This window comes from Chiloscyllium plagiosum, unplaced genomic scaffold (assembly GCF_037043375.1).
Source record: "Chiloscyllium plagiosum isolate Xiang-an unplaced genomic scaffold, Cpla_swu_hap1 HiC_scaffold_6, whole genome shotgun sequence".
Taxonomy (NCBI): domain Eukaryota; kingdom Metazoa; phylum Chordata; class Chondrichthyes; order Orectolobiformes; family Hemiscylliidae; genus Chiloscyllium; species Chiloscyllium plagiosum.
In genome coordinates this window covers 112,480,103-112,501,064 of record NW_028270144.1, presented here as the reverse complement: position 1 = coordinate 112,501,064, position 20,962 = coordinate 112,480,103, and the positions used below count along the sequence as shown (strand labels likewise).

Below are 20,962 nucleotides of genomic sequence, written 5' to 3'. Positions count from 1 at the left end.
ATAGTTTTGTTTACTCCGGCTAAATTCCATTGTCTAAATCTTTTCATTGTTTGCTGACCAACAGTAAAATGGTGTTGTCTAAGATTTGAAAGTTGCCACCCAGATTGGTGAGGTTTTTAAGAAGGCATACGGTGTGTTAACTTGTTTTGGCAAAGGGATTGAGTTTCGGAACCATGAAATCATGCTGCAGCTGTACAATACTCTGGTGCGGCCACATTTGGAGTATTGCGTACAGTTCTGGTCACTGCATTATAGGAAGGATGTGGAAGCTTTGGAAAGGGTTCAGAGGAGATGTTACTAAGATGTTGCCTGGTATGGAGGGAAGGTCTTACAAGGAAAAGCTGAGGGACTTGAGGTTGTTTTCATTAGAGAGAAGAAGGTTGAGAAGTGACTTAATTGAGACATGTAAAATAATCAGAGGGTTAGATAGGGTGGATAGTGAGAGCCTTTTTTCTCCAATTGTGATGGCTGACATGAGACGGCATAGCTTTAAATTGAGGGGTGATAGATATAGGAAGATGTCAGAGGTAGTTCCTCTACTCAGAGAGTAGGAGGGAACTGCTTGCAAAGGTAGTAGACTCGCCAACTTTAAGGGCATTTAAATGGTCATTGGTTAGGCATATGGACAAGAATAGAATAGTGTAGGTTAGATGGGCTTCAGATTGGTTCCACAGGCCGGTGCAACATCGAGGGCCGAAGGCCCTGTACTGCGCTGTAATGTTCTATGTTCTATTGGTCTTGTCAAAACATTTTTAGCATCCAACAAATCCTTTGAAGAATAACAGCTGGAATTTAACAATGGCGCTGGCTGGTGAAGGTGTGAGAGTGACTGGTGGGGTGCTGACCTGTAAAATGAAATACCACACTAACTATACTATTTCCAATTCCTACCCAACTGACCCTACAGTTTTGCTAGCAGCTGGAGAGAGATCGGGATGGTCCACCTCTGTGGGAGCTATCCTAACTATGGCGACATGAGGGCATCCTCCCTCTCCTTGGGTTGTCTCTGCAGTGTGAGTATGGTGCCACATATCGAATTGGCTGGGTGAGGCATGGCTGGCCAAATGAGGCAGTCCTCTTTTATTGACCCTTTACGCCAATCTGAGTCACCCCTCTTCCACCCGAGCTATCCCAACACCCCTCCCAACCCTGTCCACTCAGGACACACACCTCCCTCACCAGCATTTTCCAGGTAGGCCCCAGTGGGAACTCAGATTACCTTCAAGTCAGGGCTTCATGGGAGTTGGCTTCTCCGTGGGGTAGTCCCATCAATGGGCACCAGGGGTGGTGCAACTGGGACAGGACAGTTTTCAGCCATTTGGTAGGCTCTCACAGGGGAGATGTTCTCTCTGATGGAGGTAGAAAGGTCAGTTCAAACCAATGAATGCTACCAGGGCGCCAAGCCCAGTGGGGTTCACACCCAGTGTTTGGTGGGAAACACAGAAGCATACAAAATAGGAACAGGAATAGGCCACTTGGCCTTTTGAGTCCGCTTCACCATTAGATATAACCATACCTTACCTCCCAACTCAGTACCTTGTTCCCACTTTCATTCCATCCCGTGAGCAAGGCAACCCTGTAGAAGTTTATGAAATAATGAGGGGTATAGACAGAGTTAATGGTAGTGTCTTTTCCCTGGGATGGGGGATTTCAGTAATGGGGCCACATTTTTAAGGTGAGAGGCGAAAGACTTAAAAAAAAACATGAGGGACTTTTGTTTACACAGAGGGTGGAATGAACTTCCAGAGGAAGTGGTTGATGTGGGTGCAATTACAGAGTTTAAAAGACATTTGGATAAGTACATGAATGGGAAAGGTTTGGAGGGATATGGGCCAGGAGCAGGCAGATGGACTAGTTTAGTTTGGGATTATTTTCAGCATGGACTGGATGGACCGAAGGGTCTCTTTCTGTGCTGTGTGACTATATGGCACGGTGGCTCAGTGGTTAGCACTGCTGCCTCACAGCACCAGGGTCCCAGGTTCAAATCCAGCCTTGGGTGACTGGCTGTGTGGAGTTTGCACGCTCTCCCGTGTCTGCGTGGAGTTTCCTCCCACAGTCCAAAGATGTGCAGGTCAGGTGAACTGGCCTTGCTAAATTGCCCGTAATGCTAGGTGCATTAGTCAGGGGGAACTGGGTCTGGGTGGGTTACTCTTTGGACGGTCGGTGTGGACTGGTTGGGCCGAAGGGCCTGTTTCCACACTGTAGGGAATCTAATCTAATTTATTCTGGAAAACAGATTCAGCTTTAATGAGGCTTTATACTGCAGAGAACTGAGGAAGTTAAAATGCCACGGTGGGGGGGTCAGTTCCATGCTTTGGGGACTCAAGGGTTAAACATTCCACTACCAAAGGACTTACTGCAGTATCAACTGAAAGCCTGTACTCTTATAATACAGACAAACCATCTCAGGGTGGGGGACACTGACTGTATGTCAGAAATAGAGCCCATTGGGGCCACACATGTGGATTTCCCCATAGCTCCAGACAGAGGAATTTGTCCTTTCCAGACAAGACCGATAGCCCTGGCCACAACCCTGTTAAACTCCCATTGTCTTACTTCCCCTCCATATTAGCATATGTATGTGAATCCCCCATTTACTTCCTTTCCATATTAGCATAGGTAGTGAAACCCCCATTTACTGAAGGCAGAAGCCTTCTGCCTTAATCTCTTCCCATCAACACATAATCATAAAGAATACGATAATCAGTTTCTGTAATCCATTCACACATTATCACAGGATATCGACATTCATCGGGCTTTGTAAATTCATAATTACCTACTTTAAACTATGTGATGACAATCACCCATGAGACTGATAAACCTTTGTTTAATTCCTATAAAATATACTGTCTCTGTGTGTCAGGCAGAGATTCATGAAGAAGTGCCACTACAAGCAGACATACAGCTACTTTAGAGACGCTTTGAATCTCTCGCCGGCTGTCCAATAATAAAGTTACTGCAGTTGAACAGAAAGCTTGTGTCGTCTGGATTTGTGGAACAAAGCAGACATCAACAGAACCGAGAGAGCTTCTGAACCTGTAGGGATCTGCTGACTCTCTCTATCTCATTCATAGCCTCAAGCTGTACAGTGACCTGGGAACCAGTTAAAATTCCCATTGTCAGCATGACACTCACCTCCATTTCTTACCAATCTTGTTATGTAATCTAGAATTCTATTTTTTTGTGACTCATCTTGTCCTCAATTTGTCAAGGTATTGAACATCAGGAGTATACGGTCAGTTTTAGACCTTTCTCTCAGACTTCCTTTGCAAATTCAACCTTATTAAATGATTACTTAAAATTCCTTTTTTTGAATTGCTGTGTAGCATTGATTGAATTAACATGAACATTCGATATCTGATAATATGATATATTTGCCATATGCAATGCTTCCTTTTATGAGATTCATTTTAACTCACTGCAATTTGTTTCAATAACCCTCTCCTGACCACTTTAGACCAGATGTTCAGCATGTTTGTGGGTTTAAAGTGTGACTCTACTTTTATAAGCATCACTAATGCACTGTAAGCCACATAGCTTTAAACAAACATTTTGACTTGACATCTGTCGTGTTGCTGCACTTGCTCAGTCCTGACCTAGATCACTCAGATGAGGCGGACAGCACATCACAACATGAGATCATTTTCTAGCAGACTGGGAGACTGAACTTCCTACCTGACAAAAATTTAAAAATGCATCTCCAACACAGAGTTCAGTGCAATGTTTGGCAGGCTAAGAGAAAGATCTTGAGGCTTTCTTTTAAAAATTTCCACAAATTTCTTGGTAAGGGCGTGGAATGCCCTGCCTGCCAATGTGGTTAACTTGGCCACATTAGGGACATTTAAACAATCCTTGGATAAGCACATGGATGCTGATGGGATGGTGTAGGGGGATGGGCTTGATTAGTTCACACGTCGGCGCAACATCGAGGGCCGAAGGGCCTGTTCCGCGCTGTATTGTTCTATGTTCTGTGTCCAAATGGGTTGCACACTTTCAATGCTTTGATAGCTATAGCAGTCAGGTGTAGCATTTGGTCATGAGGCATGTCGAGTGAAGCAGACTGCAGCTCACTTATTGTCTCAATTAGTGTTTTGGGAATTGGTGTCAGGACGTAGACTGATGGGAATATCATCATGGAGCTGGGAAATTCCCAAGTTGGTGTGGGTGAGTTGATAAGTGGGTTAGTGTTTTGACTAGGAGGGTTATATTCCGATAGGGGTTTACTAGCCCAGTTGGCTGGTTTAAGAGATAGGAACGGGAGTAAGTCATTTGGCCCTTTGAGTTTGCTCCACCATTCAATAGAATCATGGCTGATCCAACATCGCTAATGTCCTCTTTCCTACCCTTCCCCTGTAACCGTTAATTCCCCAACTTGTCGACAATCCATCTATCTCAGCCTTGAAAATACACAAGGACTCTGTCCCCACAACTCCTTGTGGCAAGGAATTCCAAAGACTCAAAACCCTCTGAGAGAAGAAATTCCTCTTTATCTCCATTTATTGTAGGACTATTCCCGCTGGTCCTGGACATGAGGGGAAACATCCACTCAGCATTTACTGTGTCAAGCCCGTTAAGAATCCTGTCTGTTTCAATGTGATCACCTCTCATTCGTCTAAACTCCAATGAGTAGAGTCCCAATCTGTTTAGCCTTTGCTCATAAGACAATCCCTCCATACCAGGGATCATCCTCATGAACCTTCTCTGAACTGCCTGCCATGAAATACTACCTTTCTTTAAGTAAGGGGACCGAAACTGCTCACAATACTCCTGCTGTGGTCTCACCAGCACCTTGTACAGCTGCAGTTAGACTTTTCCAATGCGACCCCCTTGAAATAAGGGCCAACAGATGCTGAGTAATTCCTACACCAGCTGAGATTACCAGGCAAGTCCCTCCTTCCCAATCTTTCCCTTGTCTGAGGTGTGGTGACCGTCAGGTTAAACCACCACCTCTAATGACAGAGCAGCCCCATGGGAGGATGGTGATTTCATTGTACGTCATTGGTTCATTAACCTATACTTGTCATAAGTAATCATTCTTATTAAGTACAGAAACCTGGTCCAGTTTGTTTGTCAACCTGCGTCTGAAAGACAGGTCATTGGAAATTCTGCATTCTTCTCGGAGACTGTGGAGCTTGGTTTCTGGCCTATTACCCCAGTGAGCTGTGACAAGGGCTGAATCTGCCCACACTGTGGCTTCAGTGTTGTGTGCATCAAATTTTATGCGGAATGGGGTCCGGCAGGTCTTCTCACCCAACTATCCCAAGCTCACCTCATTAAATACCTCTCATGGCCCTATGGCCCCTCTTGACTGATGCCAACCCGATTCTCTAAATCACAGCAACCAGAAGTACTTGTCACTGGCACAGGTGTGACCCCGAAAAGGCCGGTCAGATACTGGCAGTCTGGAACTGCCCTGCACTGCTGGTGACATTTGCCCTGGATGTGGCAGACAATGGGAAAACTAATGCCCCGCTTTACAGACAGGGACTCGGAGGTCCCGCCTGATGAGGTGGCACACTGGTCAACTGTCCTCTCAGCCTCAGACATGGCAGTGAAGGGCACGATGCCAGACTCTGCCACCTCGGCGCAAGGTTGCTATCTGGGTTGGCAAGGTCTCAGCCACCGGAAGGATGCACAGCCATGCTACAGGAAGGTCATTCCATTCCACGTGGGGAGGTACCACCATCTTGTCTCTGCTCTGTCACATTCACTTCATTTTTGCTCCCCACCTCCCACCAAGGCTCACACTCAAGCCCCTCTGCTTGCAGCATATTCTCTCACTTGCGGTCATCCTCCAATACTACTCGCTCCTGCAAGGTCTCTGTGCCTTCTACTTGGTGACTCCTCACTGCCTTTTCTCCACCAACTGCTGTGCTAGTTCCATCATCTCACTCCATCCTTCAACTTGTCTCAAATCAGCCCACATTAGGGCAAAAGGAGTTAATACCTGTGTGGGGGATGGGTCAGAATTGGGGAGGGGGGGGGGTTCCTTATCATTTGGCTCCTCACTCGCCCTACCCCGTGGTTACCCTGAGTGACTGGGCCCAATCTCCTACATCAGTATCAGCTGAAGCCCTTGATGAACTACAGAATGTGTGCATGTGAATGTTTGTGTGTGCACATGTGTGAGAGAGAGAGAGAGAGAGAGAGTGAGAGTGTGTGTGTGTAAAAAACCATGACAAGCTCTCCATTTGCTGAACAGCAAGGTAATACTAATGTTTAAGCTTGAATGAAAGAGGTACAATACAAAAGGCAAGGCCGTGGGCATTCGTGTTGGCATTCTGATGTGCGCTCAGAGAGTGAGCAAGCAGGTTCTGAGATGCTCCATGGTAAGACCATAAGACATAGGAATGGAAGCAAGGCCATTCGGCCCATTGAGTCCACTCCGCCATTCAATCATGGCTGATAGGTATTTCAACGCCATTTACCCACACTCTCCCCAGTAGCCCTTAATTCCTTGTGAGATTAAGAATTTATTAATCTGTGCCTCGAAGACATTTTACGTCTCAGCCTCCACTGCGCTCCGTAACAGTGAATTCCACAGGCCCATCACTCTCTGGCGGAAGAAATGTCTCCTCATTTCCATTCTAAATTGACCCCCTCTAACTCTAAGGCTGTGGCCCACGAGTTCTAGTATCCCCGCCTGATGGAAATGATTTCCCAGCCTCCATACTTTCTAAGCCACAGTCCAGGCCTTGAGCTCAGAGTGTGTCCCTTACTGCAGTATTACAATGAAAGGTTCGGGTGCATGTCAAAGTGCAGAAGCATGCTGAAAGTGGATTGGAGATGTGCCATTCTGACCCAGTGAGGCTGGTGTGTGTCAGATGCAAATGTCCATGGCCACGGGGTGCCTGTGCTTGCTGCCCTTGGAGCCTGCCCAGAGAAACCCGTACCGAATGTCTAGGTTAGAGATCCCTAGCAGCAAGCGATGAGTTTAAACACTAAATGCACACTCTAAATGTCATGTTACGATTTCTCGGCATCTAGTTTCTATCTGTCATCATAGAGTCATAGAGCTATCGGTCCAACTCGTCCATGCCAACCAGTTATCCTAAATTAATCTCGTCCCATTTGCCAGCATTGGCCCATATCCCTCTAAACCCTTCCTATACATATACCCATCTAGATGTCTTTTAAATGTTGTAACTGTACCAACCTTTGCCACCTCTTCTGGCAGCTCTTTCCATATATGCACTACCCTCTGAGTGCATATATTACCCTGAAAAATTACCCTTTATGTCCCATTTAAATCTTTCCCCTCTTATTTTAGATGTATGCCTTCTAGTTTTGGAAATCTCCTATCCTGGAGGAAAAGATCTTGAATATTTACTCTATCCATGCCCATGATGATTCTATATGGTCACCCCACAGCCTCTGAGGTGTGGGAGAATGGGAGCCTGCACATTAATGACCGCAGGATTAGATGGTAATGATGGTAATAATTAGTGATAATTTCAGTGAACAGGCCTCTCACTGCACAGATGCAAGAATTTGATTTGCCATCTGGGACTTGGTTACAAAACTGAATTTTGGTATCGAAATGTCAATGAGAGGTTGACATCCCTCTCAGTATTCCTAAATTGCTCACCATAAGTCGCATTGCTCCCCCTATAGTACCTATGTTTTAATCCTCCACTCTAAGGCATCCTTTCAGTATAAGCTTCTACTTCGTTCACCCTTCGTTTCCTATTTCACTTTAATTGGAATACATCTAAAGTATTCTTCTTGTCTACTTTGTGTAGTGGCAGGTTCTGTACTCCAAGCATTCCTTGGGTAAAGCTGTTTTGCCTGAATTCCTCACTGGATTGATTAGTGACTGCCTTTTCTTTACAAGCTCCAGTCTTATTGACAACTGTAGATGTACATCAGTATGTTTTCATTGACATCTACCTGGAGGATTTGAGTTCAAAATGTGAATAATTTTGCTACAAAAGCAGAAATTGCTGGAGAAACTCAGCAAGGTTGGCAGTATCTGTAAGAAGAAAGGAGAGTTAATGTCCTGAGTCCAGTGACTCTTCATCAGAACAGTCTTCCGAATTTTGCTTAAGTGTGCAACTTCTGGTCTTAACTTCCTAGGTTAGCTTTACATGACATTATGAATGTTTCCTCATCAATCTGTTCAATGACATTATATTGTCCTACACATTGCAGGAGCAGGAAGGACTACAACTGCACCACAAGCCCCTTTACATAATGCTCAAAACATTGAAAGGTTTCCCTCACAGTTTTGTCAACTACACTTTGGTGTGTCAAGAGGAAGAACTTCTAAGAGGAGTAGCTACAGTCAATGAATAGTAAAAGAAAATCATGTCATATGGGTTTTAAGTGGCTATAATTTGTAAAGGAAAATTCATGGTATCAACGAATGATACCGTAATGAAGGAGGTCATTTGGCCCATGTGACAGACAGGATTTGCATGCATTTGGAAAGACAAGACCTGATTAGGGATAGTCAACGTGGCTTTGTGCATGGGACATCATGTCTCATTAACTTGATTGGGTTTTTTGAAGAGATGACATAAAGGATTGATGAAAACAGAGTGATGGACATTGCCTACATGGACTTCAGCAAAGTATTCGACAAGGTTCTTCATGGTACACTGGTTAGTAAGGTTAGATCACATAGGATCCAGGGGAGGTTAGCCAATTGGATGCAAAGTTGGCTTGAAGGGAGGAGACAAAGGGTGATGGTGGAGAATTGTTTTTCAGACTGGAGACCTGTGATCAGTGTTGTGCCACAAGGAACAGTGCTAGGTTCACTGCTTTTCATTATTCGTATAAATGATTTGGATGTGAATATTGGAGGCATGGTTTGTAAGTTTGGACATGAAAATAGGGGGTGTACCAGACAGTGACGAAGATTATCTTACAGTACAATAGGACCTTAATCAACTAGGTCAATGAGCTGAGGAGTGGCAGATGGAGATTAATTTAGATAAATGTGAGGTGCTGCATTTTGGTAAGGCAAACCAGGATATGATATACACAGGACTTATACATAAAGAGCCCTGGGAAGTGTTGCCGAGCAAAGAGACCTAGGAGGGCAGGTGGATAGTCCCTTGACAACGGAGTCGCAGGTAGACAGGGTGGTGAAGAAGGTGTTTGGCACGCTTGCCTTCATTGGTCAGAACACTGAGTATAGCAGTTGGGATGCCATGTTGCAGCTACACAGGGCATTGGTGAGGCCACTTTTGGAATACTGTGTACAATTCTGGTCGCCCTTCTATAGGAAGGATGTTGATAAACCTGAGTGAGTGCAGAGAAGATTTACAAGGCTGTTGCCAAGACTGGAGGAATTGAGCTACAGGTAGATGCTGAATAAACTGTGTATTTTTACCTTGGAGTGTTGAATACTGAGTAGTCACGTTATCGAGATTTATAAAATCATGAGGCGCATGGATCGGGTGAAAAGCCAAGATCTTTTTTCCAGAGTAAGGGAGTCAAAAACTGAAGGACATAGGTTTAATAAGGAAGACTTAAAAGGGACCTGAGTGGTAACCTTTTAAATGCAGAGGGTGGTGCGTGTATGGAATAAGCTGACAGAGTAAGTGGTGTAGGCTGGTACAATTACAGCATTGAAAAGGCATCTGGATGCGTATATGAATAGGAAGTGTTTAGAGGGATTGAAACGTCTGGTTGCCACGGGTGAATTGGACCAAAGGATCTGTTTCCGTGCTGTATGACTGTACAATGCTGTGCTTCTTTTTAAGATCATTTCTAATTAACCTGTGGTATTACTTCACACCTCTTGGACAGATGAGACATGAATGTGTCTCATTCAGGCTCAGAGGTAGGGACACTGCCACTGTACCACAATAATCTTTCTGATGGCTCTCTAATAGAGCTATCCATTTAGTCCCACCTGCTCACCCCATATACAGTATTGTGACAATTTTTAAAACATATTTGAAGTAGTTGTCTAATTGCATTTCGAAACCTTGGTTGAATCTTTAGCCGCAACGTTTTCAGATCATTGCAATACACTGCATCTTGCATTTTTCTGCCATGTTCATTTTCCAATTAATTAAATAACAGTTAATCAAGGTCCTGGGGACTAAGCTTGATACAAAAGGTAACTTACCAAGTGCTGTCCTGGCTGGAGTTGCATCTTTCTTAATCCAGAATGAAACCCATGATAGAACAACAGTCAATATGCAGGGAATGTAGGTCTGAATCGTGAAGTATCCCATTCTTCGACTTAAATCAAAGTATAGAGTCATCACGACGTATTCCCCTGTTCAACAAGAAAATGATGGTCAATGCCATTTTCAATTGTTATTATACTAAAATAAAGGAATGTGTTTCTCCCAACCAGATACCCCAAAAGAGAAAAAGATGGGAAAACCTGAGAATGGGACGTAGTGGTCCCATTTATCCTGTGTATTTCAAAATGAAGCTCCAGTGCGACCAGTACATTAATTTCCAAGTGTTATTCCTTTTTTTTTTGCTAATGTTTCTCTCCATGTAGCCACAATAAAAAGGAGCATGGGTTCAAGGTAGGACTACAGCTCTCTGACCCTTTTCTCTGACCCACATCACTTTCCATTGGGACTCCCATCCGTTGTTAACATGGCATACGAAAAACTATCCCAATGTGCTTTCTGTGGCTGGGGTGTACCTTCAGTCTGATTCCAAGTGCTTTTCAGGAGATGAACCCACTTCTTTCAGCTGACACATAGAACAGGTGGATGCCACATCTGAAATCATCTATCATTCTCATTTTATAACTCGACTCAGGACCGTAGAAATCATGGATTTGTTGCTAATGCAAAACCAAGGCTGTCCCTGCAGGAGAGGTTAACCAAGCTTGAGATTTTTTCTAGATTAGATTCGATTCTCTACAGTGTGGAAACAGGCCCTTCGGCCCAACAAGTCCACACCGCCCCTCCGAGGAGGAATCCATCCAAACCCATTCCCCTACCCTATATTTACCCCTGACTAACGCACCTAACACTATGGGCAATTTAGCATGGCCAATTCACCTGACCTGCACATCTTCGGATTGTGGGAGGAAACCGGAGCACCCAGAGGAAACCCTTGCAGACACGGGAAGAATGGGCAAACTCCATACAGAAAGTCGGGAATCAAACCCAGGACCCTGTTGCTGTGAGGCCGCAGTGCTAACCACTAAGCCACCATGCCACCCATAAGCTGTTTAACTCAAGGGACTGTCTCAGGATTCTCTTCTATCCCTCGCTGCACAAACACAGAAGTGTCGGGTGATGGAAATCCCCCAAACTATATGTCAACTCGCAGGGCATTTAACTCATGTATGAACCCACAACAAATCTACCTCCTTGACTAGGAAACTTCCACCACATTATTTCCATTATGCAATGGTAATCATTTTCACGGTCACAGAATCCTTACAGTGTGGAACCAGGCTACTCAACCCATTGAGACCACACCAACCCTCCAAAGTGCATCCCACCCAGACTCACCCTACGTCGGTCTTTCCCATGACTTGCACCTGACCTACACAGCTTTGAATTGTGGGAGGAAACCAGAGCACCCGAAGGATACCCACGCAGACACGGAGAGAATATGCAAACTCCACACCGGACAGTTGCCTGAGGATGGAATCGAACCCAGGTCCCTGGTGTTGTGAGGCAGCAGAGCTAACCACTGAACAACCATGCCACTCTGGTGTGTCAGCCCATACTTATCTAAGTGCTATTGATAGACTATTATATCGTTCTGCACTGTAAATTTCCAATGTACTATCCTCTTAGAATGAATGCAACGTATGGCATGCAGTATATCAGATTGGAGCTATGAACAGATGTAGGTCTGAATATGTAAACCTAGAAAACAAAGGGGAAGAAATTTATTTACATAGTGCCTACTCATGGGCAGATGAAAGTCATTTATTGGGGCATGCAGCGCCTTGAGACACTCCCTTGCCCAACCCACTCATCATCCTTCAGTGATATCAATGACAAACTGTGCATTGACTTCAGAAGTCATGACGCTGCTCTGGGGGAGCTGGCACAAGTGAGTCCAGCACCAGCAAACTTGGCACTAAGTGCACACAGTTAGCCCTCGAGAGAAGGAAGCAAAATACAGATATCAGATTTGGGAGGCTGGAGAAATATTATTCTAAAAATGTAATGATTTAAGGATTAACTCAACCAGTAGCATCTTTCAGATAACAATGTGGTAATGGAACAGATCATGCATCAGTCACACGCTGGTAAGATGTGCAATTACTTTTTTTAAATCCATGCATAATAAATCCTTATTATCTTTCACTAGCTTAGCTTTTCATCCATAGAGTGGAGATTTCAAATACGTGACAGGTGACACTCCTGTGCAATAATGTGACAGTAATTTATTAGCAGCAGTACTTTTATTCAGGTGAAAGTAAAAGATCCTGACTGCCTAACTGATAGTAAGGAAAGAACTACTGACACTATTGAGAGCACAGTGTGGCATGATTCTATATTCCTGGTCAACATTCATGCCTCAATCTACACCAGCAAGGTGGATTGGACAATCATTTATTACATTGCTGTTTGTCAGTCATGCAATAGGTGGAATGATTATATTACCTGACGTGCTAGTAGTTACCACGCTTGAAAATAATTCACTGTTTTGGATGTAGGTTTGCTCACTGAGCTGAAAGGTTCATTTCCAGACGTTCCATTTCCTTACTAAGTGACATTTCAGTGGACCTCATAAGAAGCAATGCTAAAAATTCCTGCTTTCTATTTATATGTTTGGGTTTCTTTGGGTTGGTGGCATTATTTCCTGTGAGGATATTATTTCCTGTGGTGAAGTCACTTCCTGTTCCTTTTCTCAGGGGGTGGTAGATGGGGTCTAACTTGATGTGTTTGTTGATAGGTCAGCTCACTTCAGCAAACAAACCTACATCCAAAACCTTCAAATCTTCTCAAAACTCGATAATTCACTGTGTATAAGATGTTCTGAAATACTCTTTGACTTTTAAAACATGGTCTTAACACTGTTACTCACTGGACAACTGAGCAGTCAAAATAAGGTGGTTGGCTTGCCTATCAATGTCCCACACAAGGGACACCATCTTCAACTGTAAATTGTTCTTCCAAACAGGCAGTAGGACCCCCAGTGGACGAGGAAGGCATTTATAGGGTGGATGTTGATGTGGGCCTCATTTTAACAATGTCATGAAATCCCTCCAGTATGGAAGCAGGCCATTTGGCCCATCAGGTCCACACTGACCTTCCGAAGAACATCCCACCCCACCCCATATTTTTCCCACGGCTAATTTGCCTAATCTATATATCCCTGGACACCAAGGGCAATTTAGCATGGCCAATCCAATCAAAATGCACATCTTTGGACAGTGGGAGGAAACTGCAGCATCCAGAGAAAACCCACGCTGGCACAGGGAGAGTGTGCAAACTCCACACAGACAGTCGCCCGAGGCTAGAATCAAGCCTGGTGCTGTGGGCCAGCAGTGTGAACCACTGAGCCACCATGCCACCCCTGAATGTGGAAGCCAGATGAAAATGACAGGGAGCAGATTCAAGATCAGAAGAGCTACCTTTCAAAAACTTGTTCTTGTTTGTAATCATGTGCAAGTGTTCACTGGAATGTGATACAGAGCTCACTGACCCCCTCGCCTATCCACTTAACTCCCGGTCCAAGTTAAAATCAGGACATTATTCCCATGAAGAATATTGATTGCTTCTGATAAAAACTACCTGGAACCATATTGGAAAGAACCTTGACACCAGTGAGAGTCCTCAACGAACCTCTCTGATCCATTTGCAGGATGCTTAGGAGGTTATAACCCACATTTCAGGGCGTACCAGTGATGGGCATTGAAAAGCTGCTGCAAGGACACTTTGTACACAGGAACAGACTCATGGATTGAATCAGGCTGCATCTCAGGCTTCTCACTTACATTGGGCCGTGCTAGCTCACTTAATGCCTACTTGCATGCTCCCACTTGCCTTATCTTGCCATACCATACCAAACCAAACCCATGCTTGCATATTGGCACTTCAACCAGAGCCTAAAGGCTTTCAGTATGGCTGTATTCACACATTCTTTAGCACAGACACACAGATAGGTTGTTTGTCAGTAGAGTCCTGTCTTGAGGTGGGGGTGGTGGGTGACATCTTTGAGTCATCTGCAAATTTCCCAATTATGCCTCCCATGTTTAAGTCTAAGCCATTAACAGAATCGACCAGCAACAAGGGAACCAATGCCAAGCTCAGTGGAAATCCTGTGGAAACTAATCTCCATTCACAACCACAGCCAATGACTATTCCCCTTTATGTCCTCCCACTGAACCAAATTTGGCTCCAACTCACCACATTCTCCTGTATCCTAAGGGCTTGAATTATTTTGACCATTTTACCAGGTTAAACCTTATCAAATGCCTCATTAAAATCCAGTAAACAACAACTACCACGGGGTGGCTCAGCAGGTTAGCACTGGTGTCGCACAGCACAAGGGACCTGGGATCGATTTCAGCCTCGGGTGACTGTCTGGAGTTTGAACATTCTCCCTGTGTCTGCGTGGGTTTCCTCCCACAGTCCAAAGATGTACAGGTTAGGTGAACTGGCCAAATTGCACAGAGTGTTCAAGGATGTGCAGGCTAGGTGCATTAGTCAGGGGAAATGTAGAGTAATAGGACAGGGGAATGGGTGTGGGTGGGATACTCTTTGGAGGGTCGGTGTGGACTTATTGGTTCAAGTGGTCTGTTTCCACACCATAGGGATTCAATTATTCAATCCTGCCAACTTGCTGAAAGAAATAATTTAAGTTAATCAGACAAAAACTTCCCTTGACAAAAACATGCTGACTATCCCTAGTTTACCATACCTTTCCAATGAATGGTATTTACCAAAATTGATTCTGGTGATTTACTGGCTGACTGGCATAATTAGTTGGCCTATTCCTCATATCCTTTTGCTAACAGTACAATGTTTTACCAACAGCTCACTTCCAATGCTCTGTACTTCTCCTGTAACTAGTATAGATTGAAAAATAATCTTCTTGAGCATTTATTATTTCCTCTCTGGTTTCCTGTAGCAGTCGAGGATGCAATTCATCTGGTCTTCCCGATTTATCCATCTTCAAGGAAGTTAGTCCTTCCCTTCCTACATTTATTCTTTCTCATATAAGTGAGGCCAGAAGAAATAGGAACAGGAGTGTGTCGCTCAGCCCCTACTGCCTGTCCCATCAGAGAGATAATACAGATATCTCATAAAGGCATCCTCCTTTTTAACTAGAAAGTCTGTATCATCCTTCTCATTTGTGAAGACAAAATATTCATTAAGAACAATGCCCATCTTCTGCATCCATACACAAATCCATGGACATCTCTGATAGGCTCAACTACTTCCTTTATCATCCCCTTGCTCTTAATGTACTGCTCAAACGTCTTTAGATTTTCCTCCATTTTACCAGCTAATAAGTTTTCATATTGAGTCATAGAGTCATAGAGATGTACAGCATGGAAACAGACCCTTCAGTCCAACCTGTCCATGCCGACCAGATATCCCAACCCAATTTAGTCCCACCTGCCAGCACCCAGTCCATATCCCTCCAAACCCTTCCTATTCATGTACCCATCCAAATGCCTTTTAAATGTTGCAACTGTACCAGCTTCCACCACTTCCTCTGGCAGCTCATTCCATACACGTACCACCCTCTGTGTGAAAACGTTGCCCTTTAGGTCTCTTTTATATCTTTCCCCTCTCACCCTAAACCTATGCCCTTTAGTTCTGGACTCCTTAACCCCAGCGAAAAGATTTTGTCTATTTATCTTATCCATGCCCCTCATAATTTTGTAAACCTCTATGAGGTCACCCCTTAGCCTCCGTCACTCCAAGGAAAACAGCCCCAGCCTGTTCAGCCTCTCCCTAGAGCTCAAATCCTCCAACCCTGGCAACATCCTTGTAAATCTTTTCTGAACACTTTCAAGTTTTACAACATCTTTCCAATAGGAAGGAGACCAGAATTGCATGCAATATTCCAACAGTGGCCTAACCAATGTCCTGTGCAGCTGCAACATGACCTCCCAACTCCTGGACTCAATAGTCTGGCCAATAAAAGAAAGCAAACCAAATGCTTTCTTCACTATGCTATCTACCTGCCACTCCACTTTCAAGGAGCAATGAACCTGCACTCCAAGGTCTCTTTGTTCAGCAACATTCCCTAGGACCTTACTATTAAGTGTATAAGTCCTGCTAGGATTTGCTTTCCCAAAATGCAGCACCTCGCATTTATCTGAATTAAACTCCATCTGCCACTTCTCAGCCCATTGGCCCATCTGGTCAAGATCCTGTTGTAATCTGAGGTAATCTTCTTCGCTGTCCACTACACCTCCAATTTTGGTGTCATCTGCAAACTTACTAACTGTACCTCTTATGCTCGCATCCAAATCATTTGTGTAAATGACAAAAAATAGAGGACCCAACACTGATCCTTGTGGCACTCCACTGGTCACAGGCCTCCAGTCTGAAAAACAACCCTCCACCACCACCCTCTGTCTTCTACCTTTGAGCCAGTTCTGTATCCAAATGGCTAGTTCTCCCTGTATTCCCTGAGATCTAACCTTGCTAATCAGTCTCCCATGGGGAACCTTGTCGAATGCCTTACTGAAGTCCATATAGATTACATCTACTGCTCTGCCCTCATCAATCCTCTTTGTTACTTCTTCAAAAAACTCAATCAAGTTTGTGAGACATGATTTCCCATGCACAAAGCCATGTTGACTATCCCTAATCAGTCCTTGCCTTTCTGCATACATGTACATCCTGTCCCTCAGGGTTCCCTCCAACACTTGCCCACCACTGAGGTCAAGCCCACTGGTCTACAGTTTCCCTGGCTTGTCCTTATCACCCTTCTTAAACAGTGGCACCACGTTAGCCAACCTCCAGTCTTCCGGCAACTCCACTTTGTGTTTTCCTACTTTCCTTTATCTCTTCATTTCTGTATTTTCTAAGCTTCCTATAGTATTATGTTTTTTGAGATTGTCATAAGCTTAACACTTACAGTTTATCTTACCCTCCGGACTCTCTGCACTCTTTCAACTCTGACCTCTTCTGTATTCCTCATCCCGCCTCTGGTGGTTGGGCAACCAGTTGCTGAAGACCTGAGCTCTGGAATTTTTCTTTGCCTCTCCCAACACATTTAAGAAATTCCTTACAACGTACCTCTTTGACCAAACTTTTGTTCCCCTGTCTTGGCATCTCCTTATATGGCCAAATTGTCAAAGCTTTTTCATGACATTTCTGTGAAGTGCACTGGGACATTGCAACATACTGTATAAAAGCGAAGTGCTGTTGGCTGTAAAAAAAACTTACATTTAATGGGGTGGAAGCTTTGAGTTTTGGCTTCCACTAACCTGAAATACTAAACCTCTTTGGAGACCAAGTACACTGCTGGGGATATCATGTACCTCTTTGTTTTCCATTGCACAAATTATATGGGTTAGACAAAAGAAGAAAAGCTGGGTTGGATTGAAAGTATTTCCCCATTTGCAATCCTTCATATGCAAACAAGAAAAGAGTGACTTAGTGAATAGAATAGAGCCAAGAGCTTCAGCATTCTCAGATAATAAATAGGTTATGACAGACAACGGGATGATAATAAGCAGTTTTCCCTGCAGTTCATTCTTCACATAAATGTCTGTCATGCTTCATTTCTCTGTCTCCCACTGCTGCCTGAGCTCTGTGTTATTTACAGCCTTTCTCCATGCTGGTTTGGAAGAAAACTTTAGAATTTGACATTGATATAGAAAGCTGTATCATCTTAAACCCCTCCCTAACAGATCCAGTTTAGAATCAATTTGCTTTATACGAATATTCCGATCAGTGCTGACTTTCTTTGTTCAGTCTCGCGATATGGGCATTGTTGGCAAGGTTACCATTAATTGTCCATCCCTCATTGCCCTCAGAATGTGTTGCCAACTTGAATTACAATTTGTAACAGTTTCATACAACTAAGTGGCGTGTTCGGCTACTTTGACAGGACCGTTAGTTACATTAATGTGAAACCAGAGTATGTGCAAGCCATACTCTGGGGTGAACAAAGTCAAAAGTCACACAACACCAGGTTATAGTCCAACAGGTTTATTTGAAATCGCAAGCTTTCGGAGCACTGCTCCTTTGTCAACTGAAATTGCTCACTTAGCGAAGGGACATTTGCAAACAGGTTGAAATTTTAGTAGCTCTTATGGTCACTTCCTTCTGACACCAGGTTTTTATGAGTAGATTTTAACAAATGAATATCAAACATCCCAAGCAGATTTGAATGCAACTTAATTGCCCAGCATTAAAATAGTTGATATTTGTATTAAAACAATATGAATAAATGTAGGCTGCAAAGGCTGAGTGTGGGAGCAGAACAAGCTTTATTATAAGTAGCTGGTTCTTAAAGGCTGTATTTAATCCTGTGACTTTAACATGCTGTTTGTTTTGGAATGGAGAAAGAATGGTAGTTACTTTCTTTTCCCTTACTGTTGTTATTCTTCTTATTAGTAGAGTAGGGCAAAAGTACTGGGGCATCATATGATTTTGTGTGATATTGTTCAACAAGTGATTGTGAGTCAGTGGCCAATTGTACAACTCTTCAGAAGAAGATTGGAAGTAAAAATCAAATACAGATATAAACTGGGCTGCAACTCATGTTCAACCTGAAAGCTACAATCTCACAAAGTCAGGATCTACCTCATTTCTCATTTTGCTTTGGGAGTTGGCCATTGACCAGCCATTTCTTTCATCCAACTTGCTCTATCTTTAATTTTAAATACATTTTTAATTTGTTGAAATAACCGTACAGTGGCTGGTATCCTGATAAAGATTCCCTTTATTTACATGTGCACAGTAAACTGGTTCTGACCAGCCAGCTCCAAGCCAGTCCGTACACTGAAAAAACATTCTGAATCTCTTGTTAAAACTGTCATTCAGGGCTCCCTGATTGGGACAGGTTAACAATCCAATTATACTGATTTATTTTAGCAATCTCTGTTCAAACTTTTATTGTACTGAGGCTTAGTTTGATTTCTCATTCAGTAAGGTGAAAACCAGATGAGCTAAAGGAAAGTCAACTGATTGTACCAAATTTCATGTATTTTTGTTCTTAAATTATTGAGATAATGTTCAGGAATGTTACAACTTCAGTTTAATAATCATTTTAAGCAAAGGATCCTGTTGATTGGACTAGCCTGGACCTGGTTCCATCACTACACATACAGATGAATAACAGTTACAAATCAAAATTGAATATTTCTACAGAAGTAGTCCATATCTATATGTAGCCAAGCTTGAGCAATATGCAGCCTTTGTTTAGTGGATAAGTGGTGATTAACAATTGTGACACAAGTACCAGATAATGACCATCTCCAGCAAGGGAGCATCTATCCCTCTCCTTTTGGCATCAATGGTATTGGCATTGCTGAAATCACTGCCATCAATAACCTGAGGATCACAACCGACATAAAAATTAATTGTATCCGTCATATAAATATTTTTGGAGCAGAGATTTTGCAATGCCTTTTCTAATTGCATTGATCAGTCCAAACTCTCCCCTATATATGAGGAAATGGCTGATTGCATTGGATCGGGAGGAGACTGCCCCCTGGCTGTACAGTGAGAAATAACAGCTATTCGCTCTCAGCCTGAAATTCAACCAAGTTATTCAGTGGTTAAGTAACTCAAAAAGGACAATGTGAAAAATACTTCCATGTTACACTTCCAATATAATCTATTATAAATGCAGCATGGCTAGTCCAATCAACAGGATCCTTTGCCTAAATTGATTAATAAGCTGAAGTTGTAACATTCCTGAATATTATCTCAATAATTTAAGAACAAAAATACATGAAATTTGGACTACAATCAATTGACTTTCCTTTAGCTCATCTGGTTTTCACCTTACTGAATGAGAAATCAAACTAAATCTCAGCACAATAAAAGTTTGCACAGAGATTGCTAAAATAAATCAGTATAATTGGATTGTTCAAAGACATTGATGTAAAGTTGTCAGTTTACATTTATCTTTCTCTTCAAGAAAACAGAACTTGCCATTACACAACTTTCAAAGTAAGTATTTTTGAAGCATTATCACTGTTACAAGATAGTGAAGCAGATGCAGTGTGCAGAGCACAATTCCACAAATAACTGAACTAGATTAGTGTACAATCTGATAGAGCAATCCTAACTCGGGGGTAAAGGAGTGGCTAGGACAGTGGGAAGACTGTCTTGCTTTGTCCATCTGAAAGGCAATATCTCAGTTTACATCAGTCAACAGCGCAGCCATCACTTCAGCGGTACAGCACAGAAGGCGCCATTGAGTCACCATGTCTGCACCAGCTCCTGAAGGAGCTAGTCCCATTCTCCAGTCCTATCTCCACAGCCTTCTAAATTCAACATTTACAAATATACTTCACAGCTCAGCAGACATACTCACAAATACAGCAACTGGGCACCCACATTACAAATTTTTAAATATTCATCCAGCTCTCTTTTGAAACCACCAATGGAATCCACCCCCACCACTCACCCAGGCAGTGCATTCCAAATCCTAGCTCTTTAAGTAAACAAGTTTCTCCTCATCTCACTGACAATTTTGGAATTGTGACCCCCTAGTTATTGACATGCCAACTAGTAGAAACAGAATATCCTTCTTTACCTTGACAAAATTGTTCATAGTTTTGAACATCTCAATATAATCACCTCTTAATCTTCTCTGCTCCAAAGAGAATAATCCCAATTTCTCTAATCTTTCCTTGTATCTAAAATCCCTCATTTCTGGTATCACCCAGTAAATCTCCTTGGAACTCTCTCCAGGGATTTAACATCTTTCCTTAAATAAAGGTGCCCAGAACTGAACATTATATTTCAAATGTGAACTGATGAATGATTTGTAGAGGTGCATCATCACTTCTTTACTTTTATGCCCTCTGCCTGTATTTATAAATCAAAGGATCCAATAAACCTTCTGACATGTTTCAACTTGCCTG

The 20,962-nt window shown here is 43.1% G+C and overlaps 1 protein-coding gene across 1 annotated transcript in view; it reads right to left on the bottom strand.

Annotated features, from left to right (window-relative positions):
- Nucleotides 1-20,962, bottom strand: part of gabrg3 (gamma-aminobutyric acid type A receptor subunit gamma3) — a 595,554-nt gene that overhangs the window by 69,257 nt on the left and 505,335 nt on the right. The window contains exon 7 of the mRNA XM_043692286.2: nucleotides 10,082-10,234. Within this exon, the coding sequence (XP_043548221.1) occupies nucleotides 10,082-10,234 (153 nt within the window). The remainder of the gene's footprint in view (nucleotides 1-10,081; nucleotides 10,235-20,962) is intronic.